The sequence below is a fragment of the Pleurodeles waltl genome, chromosome 7 (assembly GCF_031143425.1).
Source record: "Pleurodeles waltl isolate 20211129_DDA chromosome 7, aPleWal1.hap1.20221129, whole genome shotgun sequence".
NCBI lineage: Eukaryota > Metazoa > Chordata > Amphibia > Caudata > Salamandridae > Pleurodeles > Pleurodeles waltl.
In genome coordinates, this window is record NC_090446.1 from 137,662,338 (window position 1) to 137,678,860 (window position 16,523).

General features: G+C 48.0%; 1 protein-coding gene across 7 annotated transcripts in view; it reads left to right on the top strand.

Annotated features, from left to right (window-relative positions):
• The window catches only part of DNMT3B (DNA methyltransferase 3 beta), a 543,013-nt gene extending 526,844 nt beyond the window's left edge, over positions 1–16,169 (top strand). For 6 of the 7 annotated variants that reach the window (XM_069243399.1, XM_069243397.1, XM_069243401.1 and 3 more), the window contains one exon: positions 13,278–16,169. In XM_069243399.1, the coding sequence (XP_069099500.1) occupies positions 13,278–13,419 (142 nt within the window). In that variant the 3' untranslated portion in view covers positions 13,420–16,169. The remainder of the gene's footprint in view (positions 1–13,277) is intronic. The other variant, XM_069243402.1, reaches the window with a different exon arrangement.
• The last annotated feature ends 354 nt before the right edge of the window (positions 16,170–16,523 follow it).

Consider the following 16,523-nt stretch of genomic DNA (forward strand, 5'->3'; position numbering starts at 1 on the left):
GACCATTCCAGGACATCTGAAACGCGTCCCCACAACGCCCCTTGCATCGGATACTGGAGGCTGCCGAATAACGGGCAATGCGCGTTCTCCCGAGTGGCAAATAAATCCACCTGAGGAGTACCCCACCTCTCGAAGATGTGGAGGACTAGATCCGGATGGAGACGCCACTCGTGATCTAATGAGAAGTGACGACTGAGAACGTCCGCACGTACATTCAACACTCCGGGCAAATGATTTGCCATCAAGCAAATCTGATGGTCCTGAGCCCAGGACCAGAGTCGTAGGGCTTCTCGACAAAGAAGATACGACCCCACTCCTCCCTGCTTGTTTATATACCACATCGCAGTAATGTTGTCCGTCAGGATCTGAACTGACTGACCGCGAAGGGAAGGGAGGAAGGCCTTGAGCGCCAAACGTACAGCCCGCAGTTCCAACAGATTGATATGCAACATCTGTTCCGCTGGAGACCAACGACCCTTGATCTCCAGGTCCCCCAGATGAGCTCCCCACCCTAGAGTGGAAGCATCCGATATCACTGTGGCCACTGGAGGTGGTAGTGAAAATGGTTTTCCTTGGGAAAGGTTGCCGTCCACTGTCCACCAATGAAGATCCGCTACAGCGTCCCCGGAGATCTTTATTGAATCCCTGAGATCCCCCTTGTGCTGGAACCACTGTCTGCGGAGACACCACTGAAGAGCCCTCATATGCTAACGAGCATGAGTGACCAACAGAATGCAAGAAGCAAACAGACCTAGCAGGCGTAAGACTTTGAGGACTGGAACTGCCGCTCCTCTTTGAAACAAAGGAATCAGTGCCCGAATGTCCCGTACCCGCTGAGGCGGGGGGTAGGCCCGAAACCTTGTTGTGTCCAATACTGCCCCTATGAACAGGAGGCGTTGAGAGGGCTCCAGGTGAGATTTGGGTACGTTCACCGAAAAACCCAGATCGAACAACAACTGCGTTGTCATTCGCAGATGAGACAACACAATCTCTGGAGACTTGGCTTTGATCAACCAATCGTCAAGGGAGGGAAAAACCGCTACCTCCCTCTTTCTGAGATGTGCTGCAACAACTGCCATCACCTTTGTGAAGACCCGGGGTGCTGAAGTAAGACCAAACGGGAGAACCTCAAACTGGTAATGTTGCAATCCGACCACAAAACGGAGATACTTCCTGTGCGACTTGATTATGGGAACATGAAAGTACGCGTCCTGCAAGTCGACAGACACCATCCAGTCTCCTTCGCCAATAGCACCTGCGCTAGGGTCAGCATTTTGAATTTTTCCTGCTTGAGGAACAAATTTAAAATCCTCAAGTCTAGGATCGGCCTTAGACGACCGTCCACTTTGGGAATCAGGAAATATCTTGAATAACACCCCTGACCCCTTTCCTGCAATGGTACCAACTCTATAGCACTCTTTGCCAATATGACTACAACCTCCTGTTGCAACAACAGAAGATGTTCTTCTGAGCAAAAGGAGGGACGGGGAGGGAAGGGAGGAGGAAACTCCTGAAAGGGGAGAGCATAGCCCTTTTCCACAATTCCTAGCACCCACGAGTCTGTTGTAATTGACCTCCATTGCTGCAGAAAAAGACTCAATCTTCCCCCTACAGGAGAAGTGTGACTGATAAAGTGAGGAAAACTAGGGATGCTTCTGCTGTTGTCCACCAGAGGAGGAGGAAGAAGAAGAGAGCTGCTGGACTGGACCTCTAGCCCTACCCCTACCTTGCCCTCTGAAGGCACGATAGGGCGGGTTGGCAGGTTGTTGGGCATAAGATTGAGACGTACGAAAGGCAGAACCTCTAGCAAACCCTCGAAACCTACGAAAAGGCCTGTACAATGTAGCAGAAGGGGTCTGCAAACCCAGGGACTTAGCTGTAGCCCGACAGTCCTTAAACCGTTCAAGGGCAGAGTCTGCCTTGTCCCCAAACAGCTTTTCCCCATCAAATGGAAGGTCCATTAAAGTAGATTGTACATCCGACGAGAAGCCCGAAGACCTTAGCCAGGCATGCCTTCTCGTAGCCACCGATGTTCCCATGGCCCTGGCAATAGAATCCATAGCATCCAAGCCAGATTGAATAATCTGCTGTGCAGCAGCTTGTGCATCCAAGAAAAGGGCCCCAAAAGATTTTTGCACTTCCTGTGGCAGATCTTTTGCCATCTCCTTAGCAGAGTCCATTAGGGCATGGATGTATCTGCCTAGCACACAGGTGGAATTGGTAGCTTTCAGGGCCATGCTGCAAGAGGAGAACATTTTCTTCGAGGATTGCTCCATCCTCTTGGATTCTCTGTCTGTGGGAACACCAGGGAATGTACTGGGGCAGACTTTGCAGAACATGATGCCTGAACCACCAAACTCTCTGGAGTCGGGTGACGAGATAGAAAAACTGGATCTCCTGGGGCACTTCTATGCCTTCTCGCCACTGCCCTGTTCACCGCAGGAGATGTCACCAGCTTTTTCCATAGGTCCATATAGGCTCAGTCAAAGCCTCATTAAAAGGCAACAAAGGGTCAGCACTGGAGGAAGAAGGATGAAGAACCTCTGTGAGCAGGTTAGTCTTAACTTCTGCCGTGGACAAAGGCAAATCCAGATAGTCAGCTGCCTTCCTCACCACAGCTTGGAAAGAGGCGGCCTCCTCAGTAAACTCCCCCGGAGAAGCAATGTCCCACTCCGGGGAAGTATCCAAACCACTTGCAGTGGCAAGTCCCTGGAAATCATCAGAAGGCTCTATCTCACCTTCCTCAAGCCTTCTGTATTCCTCTTCCTCCAGAAGCCTCAAAGCCTTCCTTCGAAATCTTAAATGCGTCTCCAGAGCCGGCGTCGACAAGGACTCCATCGACGCCGATGATCTCAGACCTTGAACCGGTTCCGGAAGGCTCCCGGATTCAACCGGGGCCGGCCCGAAGTCGGCAGATGACCTCCTCGACGCCGAATGTACAGAAGGAGATGGAGCCGGTCTGGATGAGGCCATCAATGAAGCCGGATGGCACGGAGAAGGAGTCGGATGAGAAGCCGACGGATCCACGGTCCCAGGCGAAGGACTCCTACCAGGGTAAACCCCCGGCGCCGGACCACCAGGCTCTGTAGGGCAGAAGGGCATGAATGGAGCAGCCCTGTACGACGCCGGCGAGCCCAAATTGAATGCCAATGGCCCCGTGGGACCCGCCGGTGCACCAGCAGGGGCCATGGATTGAAAAACAGCATACATCACATTCAAAAATGCGGCCGGATCTGTCCCTGAAGTCGGGAAAGCCGGGTACTGCTGTGTAGACATCTGGGGAACATCAGGATCCCTCGGCGCCGGTGAGAAGCGAGGACTACCTTGAGTGACCTCATAGACTGAAGGCGCCAGTGACAACCCCGGACTCTCCGGCTGAGGCGTGACCGTAGGACTCATCTCCCACATCTCCCATCTCCCACATCTCCCACGTCTCCCATGACGAACGAGATCTCGACCTCGAACGACTCCTCGATCGGCTCTGCTCCGAACGGCGCCAAGAGTCATGACGGCGCCGAGAGTCATGATGACGCCGCTTCTTATGTTTTTTGGGAGAAGCATGGGAAGAAACCTTCTTGTGTTCCTTCTTCTTTTCCCTGGCCAAGAAGAGCCTCGCTTCGCGTTCCTTCAGAGCTTTCGGATTCATGCTCTGGCACGAAGAACAACCTTCCACATCATGTTCGGAGCTTAAACACCAAATACAATCCGAATGGGGGTCGGTCACTGACATCCGACCCCCGCATTCCCTACACAGCTTAAACCCGGACTTCTTCGGAGGCGACATTGTAACTTCAAGAGATCGCTACAGTTACCAACGGGCCAGGAAGAAAAAAACGTTGGAGTCGAATGCACGGAAAAAGGCAAACTGACGTTAGTACGCCGACGGGGACCTCTTATTGGCACGTTGACGTCAGACGGAGTCACGCGGAGCCGTGCCATTATGACGTCCTCGTCGACGTAGACAGCTAGGAAGAAGACTTTCCGTCGGATGCTGGCGCAAGGATTGAATTCATAAGTTGAGGAATCCACAGGTAGTTGTATCCATCAGAACAATTCTATTATAAGATATAACAAAGCTATTGTTTTTAATTTGAAATTAGAATCAGTTCACACAGTGCATATGTAAAAGAATTAGCAGATATTTAAATTGCTAAACTTTAAAAATATACTGGTCTATAGTCGGAGTAGGCAATTAAGTAGTGATCTGCGTGGATTTTGTCAATTTAATTTATTAAGAAATGTATGTTACTTGGACTTTTAAATACAAAGATTATTGGTAAACTGAGCCATTTATTTTAATTTGACACAATTTGTATCTTTTCAATAATTTTACAACATCCATAACCTTAATCAATTGTTCGGCGTCTTGAACCTGTATAAAATCACCAAACCTTCAAGCAAGAATGTCAAACAATCATAAAGTGTAACTCAAAAGCCCTTAAACTGCAAGGCCCAAAATCCATAGTCTAAAGGTGGCAGCAATATACTTGTTTCCGTTACTGCAAATAGTGGCATTAACAATAAGAGATTTTAGAAAAACAAGTTAGGCATTTTAGGCTCAGGATATCCAGAATAAATAATGGTTTAACCTGACAAACTACTGATACAGGTATGTTACTCTTTTCCTGTGTGGAATCTCTCTCTGTAAGCATGCAACGTTCCATGTGAACTGACTTCCAAGTGTAGACATTTTTGTTTCCAGTTGGAACAACAGCTTCAGTCAGTTTACCACTCTTAACTGAGACGTGCTTTTCTTCATAATTTCAGAAGGTAATTTATGTACATCCACCCTGTTATTTTTACTCTCATTATACTGGTTCCCAATCTTTTACTACCAGTTTGGGATGGGTAGATCTTAACTCCCAGTAGGTGGGGAAAGTGGTTCTCCCTTACCCTTACTTGCTGAGCTTGGCCTCCTAGTTCAGTTGTACATCTGGTCCCATATCGCTTCAAGTGTTTCCTATAGGACAGCCACTTAGAAGGTTTAGCTGGTAGAGGCCTTTGGCCGCAGATTTCTTACCTTAGAATTATGCCCATCAGAGTGTATCTGGAGACTTTTCATGAGCAATACCCCTGCCCGCTGGCAAGTGGTGTTTGGCTCTATGTGGCCTCGTCAGCATTGTCCATGCTAGAAGAGACGTGTGGTGCCTATATAGACTCCATCCCAGCGGGCTGATGTCACTCCTTTTCTTTCCGCACCAGTAAGCAGAGATCCAGAGAAGAGCTACTCCCAGTCACCTTCATCCCAGTGGATTTTCTTTCCGCACCAGTTTGCAGAGATCCAGGGAAGAGCTACTCCCAGTCACCTTTTGGCTGGCCTTTTTTTTACCCTTTTGTTGAAGATTTTTGAGACTTTGTCTCCTGGTGTGGCAGGGATATCCACAAGGAAGGCTGGTTTCAAGTCCTGTGGCACCTGTCATCCGCAGGTGTCGGTGACTGATCCACACCATTTGCCTTCGGTACCTCGAGCGCGACCATGACGCCAAGACCTCCGTCGCTTGTTACGCCATGCAAACCAAGGCCATGGGGGCGCAGTCCCTCAAGTTCCTTGCAGCTCGACCTCTGACGCTGCAACACTGTCGATCTTGAGTGAAAGTAAGGTCCCAGCATAGGTCCCAGAGCCAATTCAAGCGTTCATCTTCACACTCAAAGTCGTCCTGGTGTTTGGGGAAGTATGACAAGCTGAAGAAGAACAAGTAGTTAAAAGAGGTCTTTGACTTTTGCCCGTCTGTCGAAATCATCCAACGAGACATTAGAGGCCTGGCTCTGCCATCTATAAGCCTCCCCGAGATTCCAGGGGCTAGAGTAACCCTTGTCCGATTTCATGAATTTATGACACCTCATGCAGGAAAGTACACTCTTTTTGGCATTGTTACCCCCACTTTTTGCCTGCTGTCAGGGTGTTTTCGACTGTGTTCACTGGGATCCTGCTAACGAGGACCCCAGTGACTGTGCTCTCTCCCTCAAATTTTGTCTGTCCCTGACTTTCTGCACCTCACAGTTGGCTTACTGGTGACCCCATGTAAGTCCCTAGTATATGGTACCTAGGTACCCAGGGCATTGGGGCACCAGGGGTTCCTCTTGGGTTGCATTATTATGTATTATGCCTCCAGTGGGAGCACATGCAAAAGGTGCCTGCAGGCCTGCCATTGCAGCCTGCATCGAAAGGTGCATGCACCCTTTCACTACAGGTCACTGCACCAGGTCACTATAAGTCACCCTTATGGCAGGCTCTCCTAGCCCAGAGGGCAGGGTGCAAGTACCTGTGTGAGGGCACCCCTGCATGCGCAGAGGTGCCCCCACAAACTCCAGCTCAATTTTCCTGGACTTCGTGAGTGCCCGGAAGCCATTTTACTTATGTACTGGACATAGGTCACTACCCGTGTCCAGCTATGTAATAGTATCTCCGAATCTAGGCATGTTTGGTATCAAACATGTTGGAATTATACCCAAATACTGTTGCCACTATTGGCTGTATGATTCCATGCACTCTGGGGCTCCTTAGAGGACCCCCAGCTTTGCTCCTACCAGTTTGCAGGGTTTTCCCCGGCAGCCCGCGCTGCTGCCATCCTACAGACATGTTTCTGCCCTCCTATTGCTTGAACAGCTGAAGCCTAGGAAGGCAGAACAAAGGATTTCCTTTGGGAAAAAGCGGCAAGACCCTCTCCTTTTAGAAATAGGTGTGACATGGTTTGGGAGGGGTAGACTCCTCAAGTCACTGATATGCTTTGAAGGGCACAGTTGGTGCCCTTCTTTCATAAACCGGTTTGCACCAATCCAGGGACCCCTGGTCACTGCTCTGGCGTGAAACTGGACAATGGAAAGGGGAGTTACCACTCCCCTGCACATCACCACCCCAGGGGTGGTGACCAGAGCTCCTCTAGGTAGCCACTTGATTCTGCCATCTTGAATCCAAGGTGGGCAGAGGCCTCTAGGAGCATCTGATTGGCCAGGTCAGGCAGGTGATGTCACAGCCCTCCCCTGATAGGGGGTCACCATGCCAGGTAACCAGTCCCCTTTTTAGGGCTATATAGGGTCTCCCTCTAGAGTGGGTCCTTAGATTTGACGTGGAAGATTCCAGCAGGACTCCTCTGCAAAGTTTACTTCGACTTCTGGCCACTGGAACTGCAACTGGACTTCACAGAAACCTACAATCTGCAGCTTCAGTGACAACTTTGCTCTGCAACATTGTTTCTCTGGCTCCATCCAGCAGCTGCAACATTTCCCCGGCTGTGCATCCTCTGAGGGCGGAAAGTGTTCAGTCTGCACGAAGAAGCAAGAAGGAATCTCTCTTGAAGTGAAGGAGTCACTCCCCTGCATCCGCAGGCACCAACTGGAATGACGACCTGCTGCATGGGTCCTCTCTCCTGCAAATCTGTGTACATCCTGCAACTCAAGTGGTGGTCATGAGTGTGTCATGAGTTGTCCCCTCTACCAGCTGTCCAACTTTGGAGGTGGTGAGTCTTTGCCTCTCCTTGCAGGACAGTACCCCTGTGCACTGCAACTCTGGCAGCTACCAAGGCTTGTTGGCTCTTCTTCCAAGAGATCTTCAGGCTCCGTGTAGCCCCAGCCTTCAGCACTCTTCTCTGCAACGTGTAATCTCCTGCCTGCTACTCCAGCGACGTGCAACTCCTTTCCAGGGGTGCTGAGTGGGCCTCACTGCGACTCCTGTCCCTGCTGCCTGCGAGTTGCCTGTGGGGGCTGCATCCTCAACATCTGGGACTCCTCACTGCTGCGGGTCGCCTGGGACTCCCCTCCTTGGGTTGAGTCCCCTCGGACCTTCCTGGTCCCCAGCAGCTCTGCAACTCTTCTTCTACTACTCTTGCCTTTGCCAAGGCCTGTTTGTGGTTTTTCCACACCACTGACAGAGTGCAACTCTTCTTCCGATGTGGGACATCGACTGCATCACTTCTGGAACTCTTTCTCTGCTCCTGTGCTGCATAGCGGCTCCTGGTCTTCACCGTCGACCTGGTCCTGCATCTCCAGAAGGGTGGGTTGTGGATCCTGCCCCAGTCAAACACTCCAACTGGAAGTGGACTTGTCCCCTTCATTTGCAGGTCCTCCACTGTCAGGATCCATCTTCTGTTTCTTCCAGTCTTGCTTAGGTCTTGCACACTCCTTTTACAAAGTTTATCTGTGGGCTTGGGAAAAACCAGGTACTTACCTCTTGTCTCCTGGTCGCCGGGGGCACTCTAGTACTTACCTTTTGGAGTTCCTCCAGCTCCACTCTACAGGTTCCCCTTACCTGGGTGGGAGTCTGCCTTTCGCATACCATTTTTTTTAGTATATAGTCTGGTCTCCCCTAGGGTCTCTATTGTTTACTGTTATTTCACAGTTTTCTATAGCTTTCTATGCCCATTCCTGATTACTAAGGTGTATATAATAGTGTGTTTACTCACCTGCTAGTAGAGTAGTAGTAGTAGTAGCCTATATAGTATGTTAGTATTTGTGTCACTAAAATAAAGTACCTTTATTTTTGTAACACTGTGTGGTTCTTTCATGTGTTTAAATGCTGTGTGACTACAGTGGTATTGCATAAGCTTTGCATGTATCCTAGATAAGTCTTGGCTGCTCATCCATAGCTACCTTTAGAGAGCCTGGCTTCCCAGACCCTGACTACACTTAACTAATAGGGGATACCTGGACCTGGTATAAGGTCATAACACCATAGGTGCTCACCACACACCAGGGTAGCTTCCTACACCCCACTGGAGTGTGTTTAGATCCTGTGGGCTCAGGAGGGAACCCTAATGGTCTTTCTCTAGCAGGTTCACCTATGGTGCCAATCGGGTTCCATGGAAGGATTGGGATCGGCGCTGGTTGAGCCATTTCGACCTTCCACGCAGTTGGCTCCACTGCTGGTGTCCTGCCCCTGCAGTCCCCATATTCATCCCGACTCCAGTACAGAGTTGAATGGACATTGTCCAGCGCTGATTCTGGCGCCGACTAGGAGCAGACCACCTAGGTCCGGCCTATGCCCTATTTCTTTGGTCTAGGACTTGGGAATGATTGGGAGGGGGCCACTGAACCCTGATGAATACCAGCCCCTAGATGTCACAGAGGACACCTGTTGTGAAGATCTGGTGGATTCCAGTTGAGTGGATACTTTCCCAGATATTTGCTTGATTTCTCCTCCAACTGTGGCTACAGAGAAAGGAGCCTCATTTGCTATGATGGTGAGAACAGCTGCGGTCCTGGACCTACAGCTACCCACTGTGGCTGTCAATACAAATTTCTTGACTGAGGTGCTTCAGCTGGGAGTCACCACATCTGAACTGCTTCCCTCATTATTGAAGCCCTCACGGACATTATACTCTGGGCCTGGTCCAAGCCCTGCACAGGAGCTCCTGTGTGAATAGGTTGATTAACTGCAGCCATCATCCCAGTTTCCTCACATCCCAGAGTCCACACAACACACCCCACTCAGGAGATTTTGGTGGTACAAGCCTCCACTTCCAAACTAAATCCTGGTGCATTCCGTACCCCTTCATAGGACAGGGAAACCAAGAGGCTGGATACCTTGGGGATATGGGGATAAGATGTTCTCTTCCCCCAATCTGGCACTGCACTTGGTCAACATTGCATGCCTTTTGGGCTGATGCTCTCACTCGTTGTGGTACTCAGTTGCACAGGTGCTGCCTATCGTTTCAAAGGAGGCGCAACCTGTAATCACTCAAGCCATTGCTGACAGGAAAGATGAAGCTATGTTCAAAATACACTGTGGGTGAATAGGATCAACTCGCTAGGCAGATCAGTTTCATCATTGGTGGCTTTACAGCGCCACCTCTCGCTGAGGACAACTGGGTTTTCTAGGGATGTCCATGCTTCACTCATTGACATGCCCTTTTAAGTCTCCCATCTCTTCAGAGACAAAGCAGACTCAAAGCTGGAGTGCTTCAAGGACAGCAAGGCTACGGCCAGGTCCTTGGGCCTTGTGCCTTTCTATGTCCCCTCGCCACCACTATCTGCCTTCCGCTCCTCTTGTGGCCACTGAAGGGGCTTCTAGTCGCATCTCCAATTGCCCAGCCACCATGGCCAGCAGACTTCTCAGTATTTGCATGGGTGAGGATGGTGCCCCCGCAGGCCTCATGAGACCTCTAGCACTCGATGGAGTTCACTAACAATGTGTCGAAGTCATACCAGTTCCGTTCTCAGAGGCTCCCGTTCATGTGAGCAGTGCTATTTCAGGCCTTTTCCTACTGACGGGTGAGTCCAAGATATTTAGCCTAAGATACTTATGTTTCAGCCTCTATCCTGGATTTTGGTGAGACTTACTCTGAGGCTGCTGGGTCTCATGTCCTACTACATCCTGCTTGTGACGCATGCCAGTTGGCATATGCAGGCTCTGCAGTGGGACCTAAAGTTCTTGTGGGCGCAGCTCTCTGAGGGCACTACAAAAGATCTGCAGTAGTGACAAACAAATTACGATTAGATCAGCAACAGATCACTCTCCCTTCCCCAACCAGATCAGACATTAGTGTCAGACATGTCACTCCTGGGCTAGGAAGGCCATCTGGGAGAGGTGGAGATCAGAGACCTCTGGTCTCCAGTGGAATCCACACTCCACATCACACTGTTGGAGTTCTAAGCTATCCAGTGGCTTTGAAAGAGTTGCTACCCTCCATCAATGGAAGACTAGTGCAGGTGTTCACAGACAATGCCACCGTCATGTGGTGCTGCAACAAACAGGGCGGACGGATCATGGACCCTCTATCAAATGGCCCTGCATCTCTGGACATGGCTGGAACATCAGGGCAATTTTCCTGGTGATTCAATACTTTGCGGGCTTTCTGATCTCCAGAGAGGATGAACTCAGCCAAAATGCCTAGTGGATCACGAGGGCCATCTTCTGCCAGAGGTGGTGCACAATTTCTTTCAGCAGTCATGACCATTGGTTAGATCTGTTTGCCACCCAGAGAATGTGCAATGTCAGCAGTTCTGCTTCCTGGAGTTTCCATGGCGGCTCTCGCTCAGAAACACTTTTCATCTCGAGCACAGGTTTTTTCTCCTGTACACCTTTCTTCCAATACCACTCCTGCCAGAGTCCTCAGGTAGATCAGGAACGACTGAGCCTGAGTCATCCTTCTGGCTCTGGACACGGCTAGGGGAGTATGGTATCTCAAACCTTTGAGCGTGTCCATCAGTCCTCCAATCAGGCTACCCCTTAGGGAGGATCTCCTGTCACAACAACAGGGGAGGGTCTCCACTCAAACCTGTCAACCCTCCATCTTAATGTGTGGAGATTGAGCAGAAACAGTTGACAGTTTTGGATCTTCTGCCCCAAACCTGTAATGTAATTTAGCAGCTTAGTGTCCCTCCACCCAAACGGCACGTTTGTGGCATAGTGTTAGACTAACAGGTTCACTCTTTAGGTGCACCCCTCTATCAGGTACTTTTGTTTATTCTTGCTTTGGCCCAGCAGGGTGCTGCATTGGGTACATTGAAGGGTTATTTTCTGCTATCTCCACCTTTCTGGAGCTGCCAGATCAGCACAACTTTGTCAAGTCCTCTATTGTAAATAATATCCTTCAAGGTCTTCAGCATATGTTTCCTCTAACTCCCTTCATTATGCCTCAGTGGGACCTCAATGTAGTTCTTACTTTTCTAACATGCTTTGCGTTTGAGAAGCTTCATATCTGCCATCTTAGGCTCCTCACCATCAAGGTGGCCTTTCTGCTGGCAGTTAATCTGCCCGGAGGTTTAGTGAACTGCAATCGCTGTCATCTTAGCCTCTGTACATCTCTTTTAACCCAGACAAACTGGTTCTTCGAACTCGAGCATCCTTCTTGCCTAAGATAGTCACCCTGTTTCATGTAGGCCAGCCCATCACTTTACCTACCTTTTACTCTCTGCCTGATCCCTCTAAGGATGAGGAAAGACTCCACCACCTGAGCCCGAAAAGAGCGTTTTTGTTCTACCTTGACCACACAACTATTTTGGGTGGACTATCAACTCTTCGTGAGCTGTGCCGGAGCCAGGAAACAGAAGACTGTGTAGAAATAAGCCATCTCCCAATGGATTGTGCTGTGCATTAAGATCTGCTATGCATTGGCCAAGAAGCAAACCCCGGAGGGCGTGTGTGTTCATTCCACTAGAGCAAAGGTTGTGGCCATGGCGTTCGCACGCAGAGTTCTGGCGACGTGGGCTTTTCTGCACACCTGCACCAAGCACTGCTGCCTGGATAGTCAAGTCCATCCGGATGAACACTTTGCCCGTTTGGTCACGCAGGACTTTCTAGTCTGAATTAGGTTTGCAGACCCTCGTCCAGGGAGGTATTACTTGGGTATCTATTCTAAGATAAGGAGTCTGCAGCTAGAAGCCTCCTTCAGATTAACAAGGTAATCACCTTTGGTAACACCTTATCTGGTTGAGGCTCTGACTAGTTACATATTCCCTACTGACCAACCCATCTCATGCAAACTGATTTTTAGATACAGGGCTGTTCACTTTTCAGGGCCCTAGTTTCACACACCACTGGTCAGTGTTCTTCGTGGCTCTGCAATCCTGGCATTGAAAGAAAACTGATGTCAGCACACTGGTGTGGAGCCTATATAGGCACCGCGCATGTCACTTCCAGTGCAGAAAATGCCACAGGGAGCCAAACGGCTCCACCTACTGTCATGCAGGGATAATGATTCCAAAACATTTCCGGCTCCAGTCTGACACCTGGGGATAATTCTAAGGTAAGCGATCTACAGCTAGATAAAGGCTCAACCAGATATGGTGTTACCAAAGGTAACTAAATTGTTCATTAATGCCTCTGCGCATATACTATACATAGTTTGTTGCTAAGTTTATTTAAACCCTTCTTGCATGTATTTCTTGCTAAAATTCTGGTTATCTGTGGGCTGTCCTCTCCTTGTCAGAATACTCGGACTTCAAAGTCATGGCAAGAGTTTTGAGTAAGTGGGGCTGAATTTACCAGTACAGGAAACCCCTATTCTATCTTATGCCGAAAGAAACTCCTACCCCCTTTACCTCTCTTTTTTGTCATATACTGTAGAACAAGAGAAGGCCCATAAATGTGTTAAGCAGGAGGGTGCATATGGGGTCTGATTCTTAGGTCACAGGTGAGAATCATGTTCCTCTTGACTTTTTCTCCTTTGCTGTCTGCAAAGAATGCTCTGGTAGGCTCTTACCCAGGGCTTCCATAGGATTGAGGACTTACTTTACCAATGTGAGTAACTTTTAACATCGATAGTCTGAGCCCTGATTAGTGCTACGACTGCTTGAATCTGCTCCAAATATCTACTTGTCTTCTCTCTTTTTTTCTGTAGGATCTTTGGATTTCCAGCTCATTACACAGATGTTTCAAACATGGGACGTACTGGTCGCCAGAAGCTCCTGGGTAAATCGTGGAGTGTCCCTGTCATCCGGCATCTGTTTGCACCATTGAAGGATTACTTTGCCTGTGAATAACACTCAGGAACTCCTCTCAAACATGCTTCCTTGAGCCCCCTAAATTGGACAAGAGTGTAATGTACTGCAGGAAGCTTTAGAAAAGTGAAACTTTGCTTGTCTGACCGTGTCTGGTGGTCGATTGGTTGGTATAGGAGTACTGCTCTGTAGAAAAAAGTGCAGAAACATCTCTAACCAAAGACCCAGGCAGTGCACCCAGCTCATGAGGAACACAAACCTAAGCAACATGAGCCATGTTCACCTTTTCAATGCAATGACCTCTGCAACAACCTCTGCACAATGAATGTTTCTTACCACACTGCTGAGATCAGCAGCCCAGAGCAGTGGAGGGGCCTGGGTTGACTGTTCATCAGGCCAGCAGAATGGAAAACACTTTTTTCACTCATGACGTGTTCTGAACTATTGTCAAAGAGTGTTTTTTCCTTAAGGACTACCATCCTTGGTCCTCATCTCTAGGCCAACTTCCAAGAGTTTCTCCAGCTTTATCACATTGTGAGGGATCAGCCAACACGTCAATTTAGCTGCAGATTTGGCCATTAGCATTGAGATTGCCAAAGTGTGACTGATCCACTAGCTCTTAGCAAATGATGTCACTGCTTCAGTGTTAAATTGTGAGGGTTTGTTGTAATGTATGATTAGCTCAGATAAGCTGTTTCTGAAGATCAGAGCCCCTCTCAGTGACGCAGCAGCCATTTTATTATACAATAATGTCACTGGGTGCTTTACTATTTGTTTTAGTGTTTGCTGTTCAGATCATTGATGACGTGTAATGTATTTTTCTCAACATCACATTAACCTTTTGCATCTTATTTATAGTTAAGAGTACAACAAAATGACCGAGCATTTATGCTCATCCTATCAATCATCATCCTCACTGTTTTGCATACTGCTGTCTCATTATATTATTTGTTGTCTCTGATCTGAGTAACTATGTTGCTTTATACCTGGTGCATGGCATGCTGCTTTCTCGTTCTGTTCCTGGGGGGGGGGGGTATATGATTTCTACTATTTTACTCTGTCCAAGGACACCTACTCTTCCTGATCTTTTTCCTGATCCTTCACATTATCACAGGTCACACCCTTCCAATTATTTGGGTCCTGCCCTCTTACTCTGTCCCTGGGGCGCACAACCTGGCCATGTTCTGTGTACTACTCACTCATTTTATCCTTTGGAGCAAACACACTCTATGCTGTGTACTACTCCCTCACTTATGCCTTTGGAGCGCCCAACCAAGTCTAGGGTCAGTGCGGGTCCCTCTATCCCAAAGGCACTTCCTGCCTCCGATCTGTGTATTGCTCCTTCACACTATCCCTAGGTCACATGTTGCCTCTGATTTATGCGCTCCTCCCTCCCTCACGTCTAATCTCTGATCTGTTGATTCCCCACTTGCACACTATCCCAGAGATTCATCCTATCGCTGGCCTCTGTCCTGATCCCTCAGTTTATCTTGTCTCTAATATTTGTACTCGTCCCTAACTGTGTGGCAGGAGCACATCCTATCTGCGATCCTGTTTTGACTCCCTCAGGGGCTCATAAGTTCCTGCCTCACTCTACACCTGGGGCTTAGCCTTGTTCTGATCTATGTGCAGGTCCACGACCCTATCAAAGGGCTTGCACTGTCTCATATTAGTGCTGTTCCCACTAGCCCAGGAGCATGTCTTGTGCCTGATTCGTGTCCTCTTTCTATCCCGGGGGCATGTGCTATCTCATATGTATATATGATCTGAATCATACACTATTGTCTCCTTGATTTTGAAAATAATGATATTATTTAAAAATTGACATTTCCTCTTCCTTAATGTAATTTGTAACTTTAACGAACCAGGGCTTGATAATGACTGAATGAATGCAACAGTGTGTGTTTTACTTGAAAGTAGAGTACAGTATCACCGGTCCCATCCTTCCATTTTGTGACATTTTCATTGTTATTCCTGAACTCATGGCTGATTTTGATAAATCAGGCAAGTTTCATATTTACATCTCCTCATAGTCAAACCACTGTCACAAAATACTGAGATTTGCCTCCTCAGCTGCCTTGAAAGAAACACAGTGGACAGTCACAGAGTACTGTATAACTCACTGCCTTTTACAACCAGTTTTACCTCTCTTGATACTTGTTTGCGCTGTTGATGCCATTTACAAACCCAATATCCCTTATTGTAAACAACCAATACTAATGTTAGGCTGTTATTGACAGGTCAGTTCTTGGAAGAGGGTGGAGGGTGGGTTGAGGTGTTAGTGATTTTGGGCACTGGGAGTGAGACAATGAATGTGTCACATTCCCAATAAATATGTTAAACTATTTTGACTGATCTTTTACAGTGCATATGAATCCAGTCAAATTGTATTTGATTTTATTTAAAAGAAATGTGTCAGAAATTTGTCAAAAAACGTTTGTTAGTTTTCTTAGCTCCAACTCTTGTATTCTTACTGGTGCTATTTTTTAAGATACTTATATTAATGCCAACCAGTGGCTGGCTTTTTATACAGGCTCTTTTTAATATTGTTAGACTTTTGTTAAGCGTTTTATTCTAAATGAATGCTAATTAAGGTAAAAAATAATGTAAACTGTGCTGCCTTTTTAATAATGTTAGATTTTTTAAAATGTAGGTGTGTTCTGTCTGGATGCTTAATAAGGTAAAAAATGAAAGCTGTGTCTTGTGAATGTTGTTTATGTGAAAAGCAGTCAAAATGCATTGTTTTTCAAAACATTTGTAATAGTTTCATTAAAATACGTATTTCTCTGAAATCTTTTCCTGTTTTTTCCACAATATCTGTCTTTATTGTGATCATGCATAAGGTAACTGTTTGTTACATTCTTCAACCATCAACAGCAAGCTACAGAAGGGAGAATAAATGCACTGGGCATGCAGGGAACTGGAGATGAATAACGCTTCTGTCCATAGGGGTGGGTATACAACAGCAGAAGGCAGTCATTTGGGAAATGGGGTGTGATACATATCAGCATTATTATGGATCCAGAGGTGTGGCCAAGGCAGCAGAGATGGGGGGCTCAACTTAGGCTTCCTGCCCAGTGCTCCTGTAATCTTCCTCTATCCTACCTGTGGCATCCACCATCATCGGCCATGCCGAGGACTGCAGT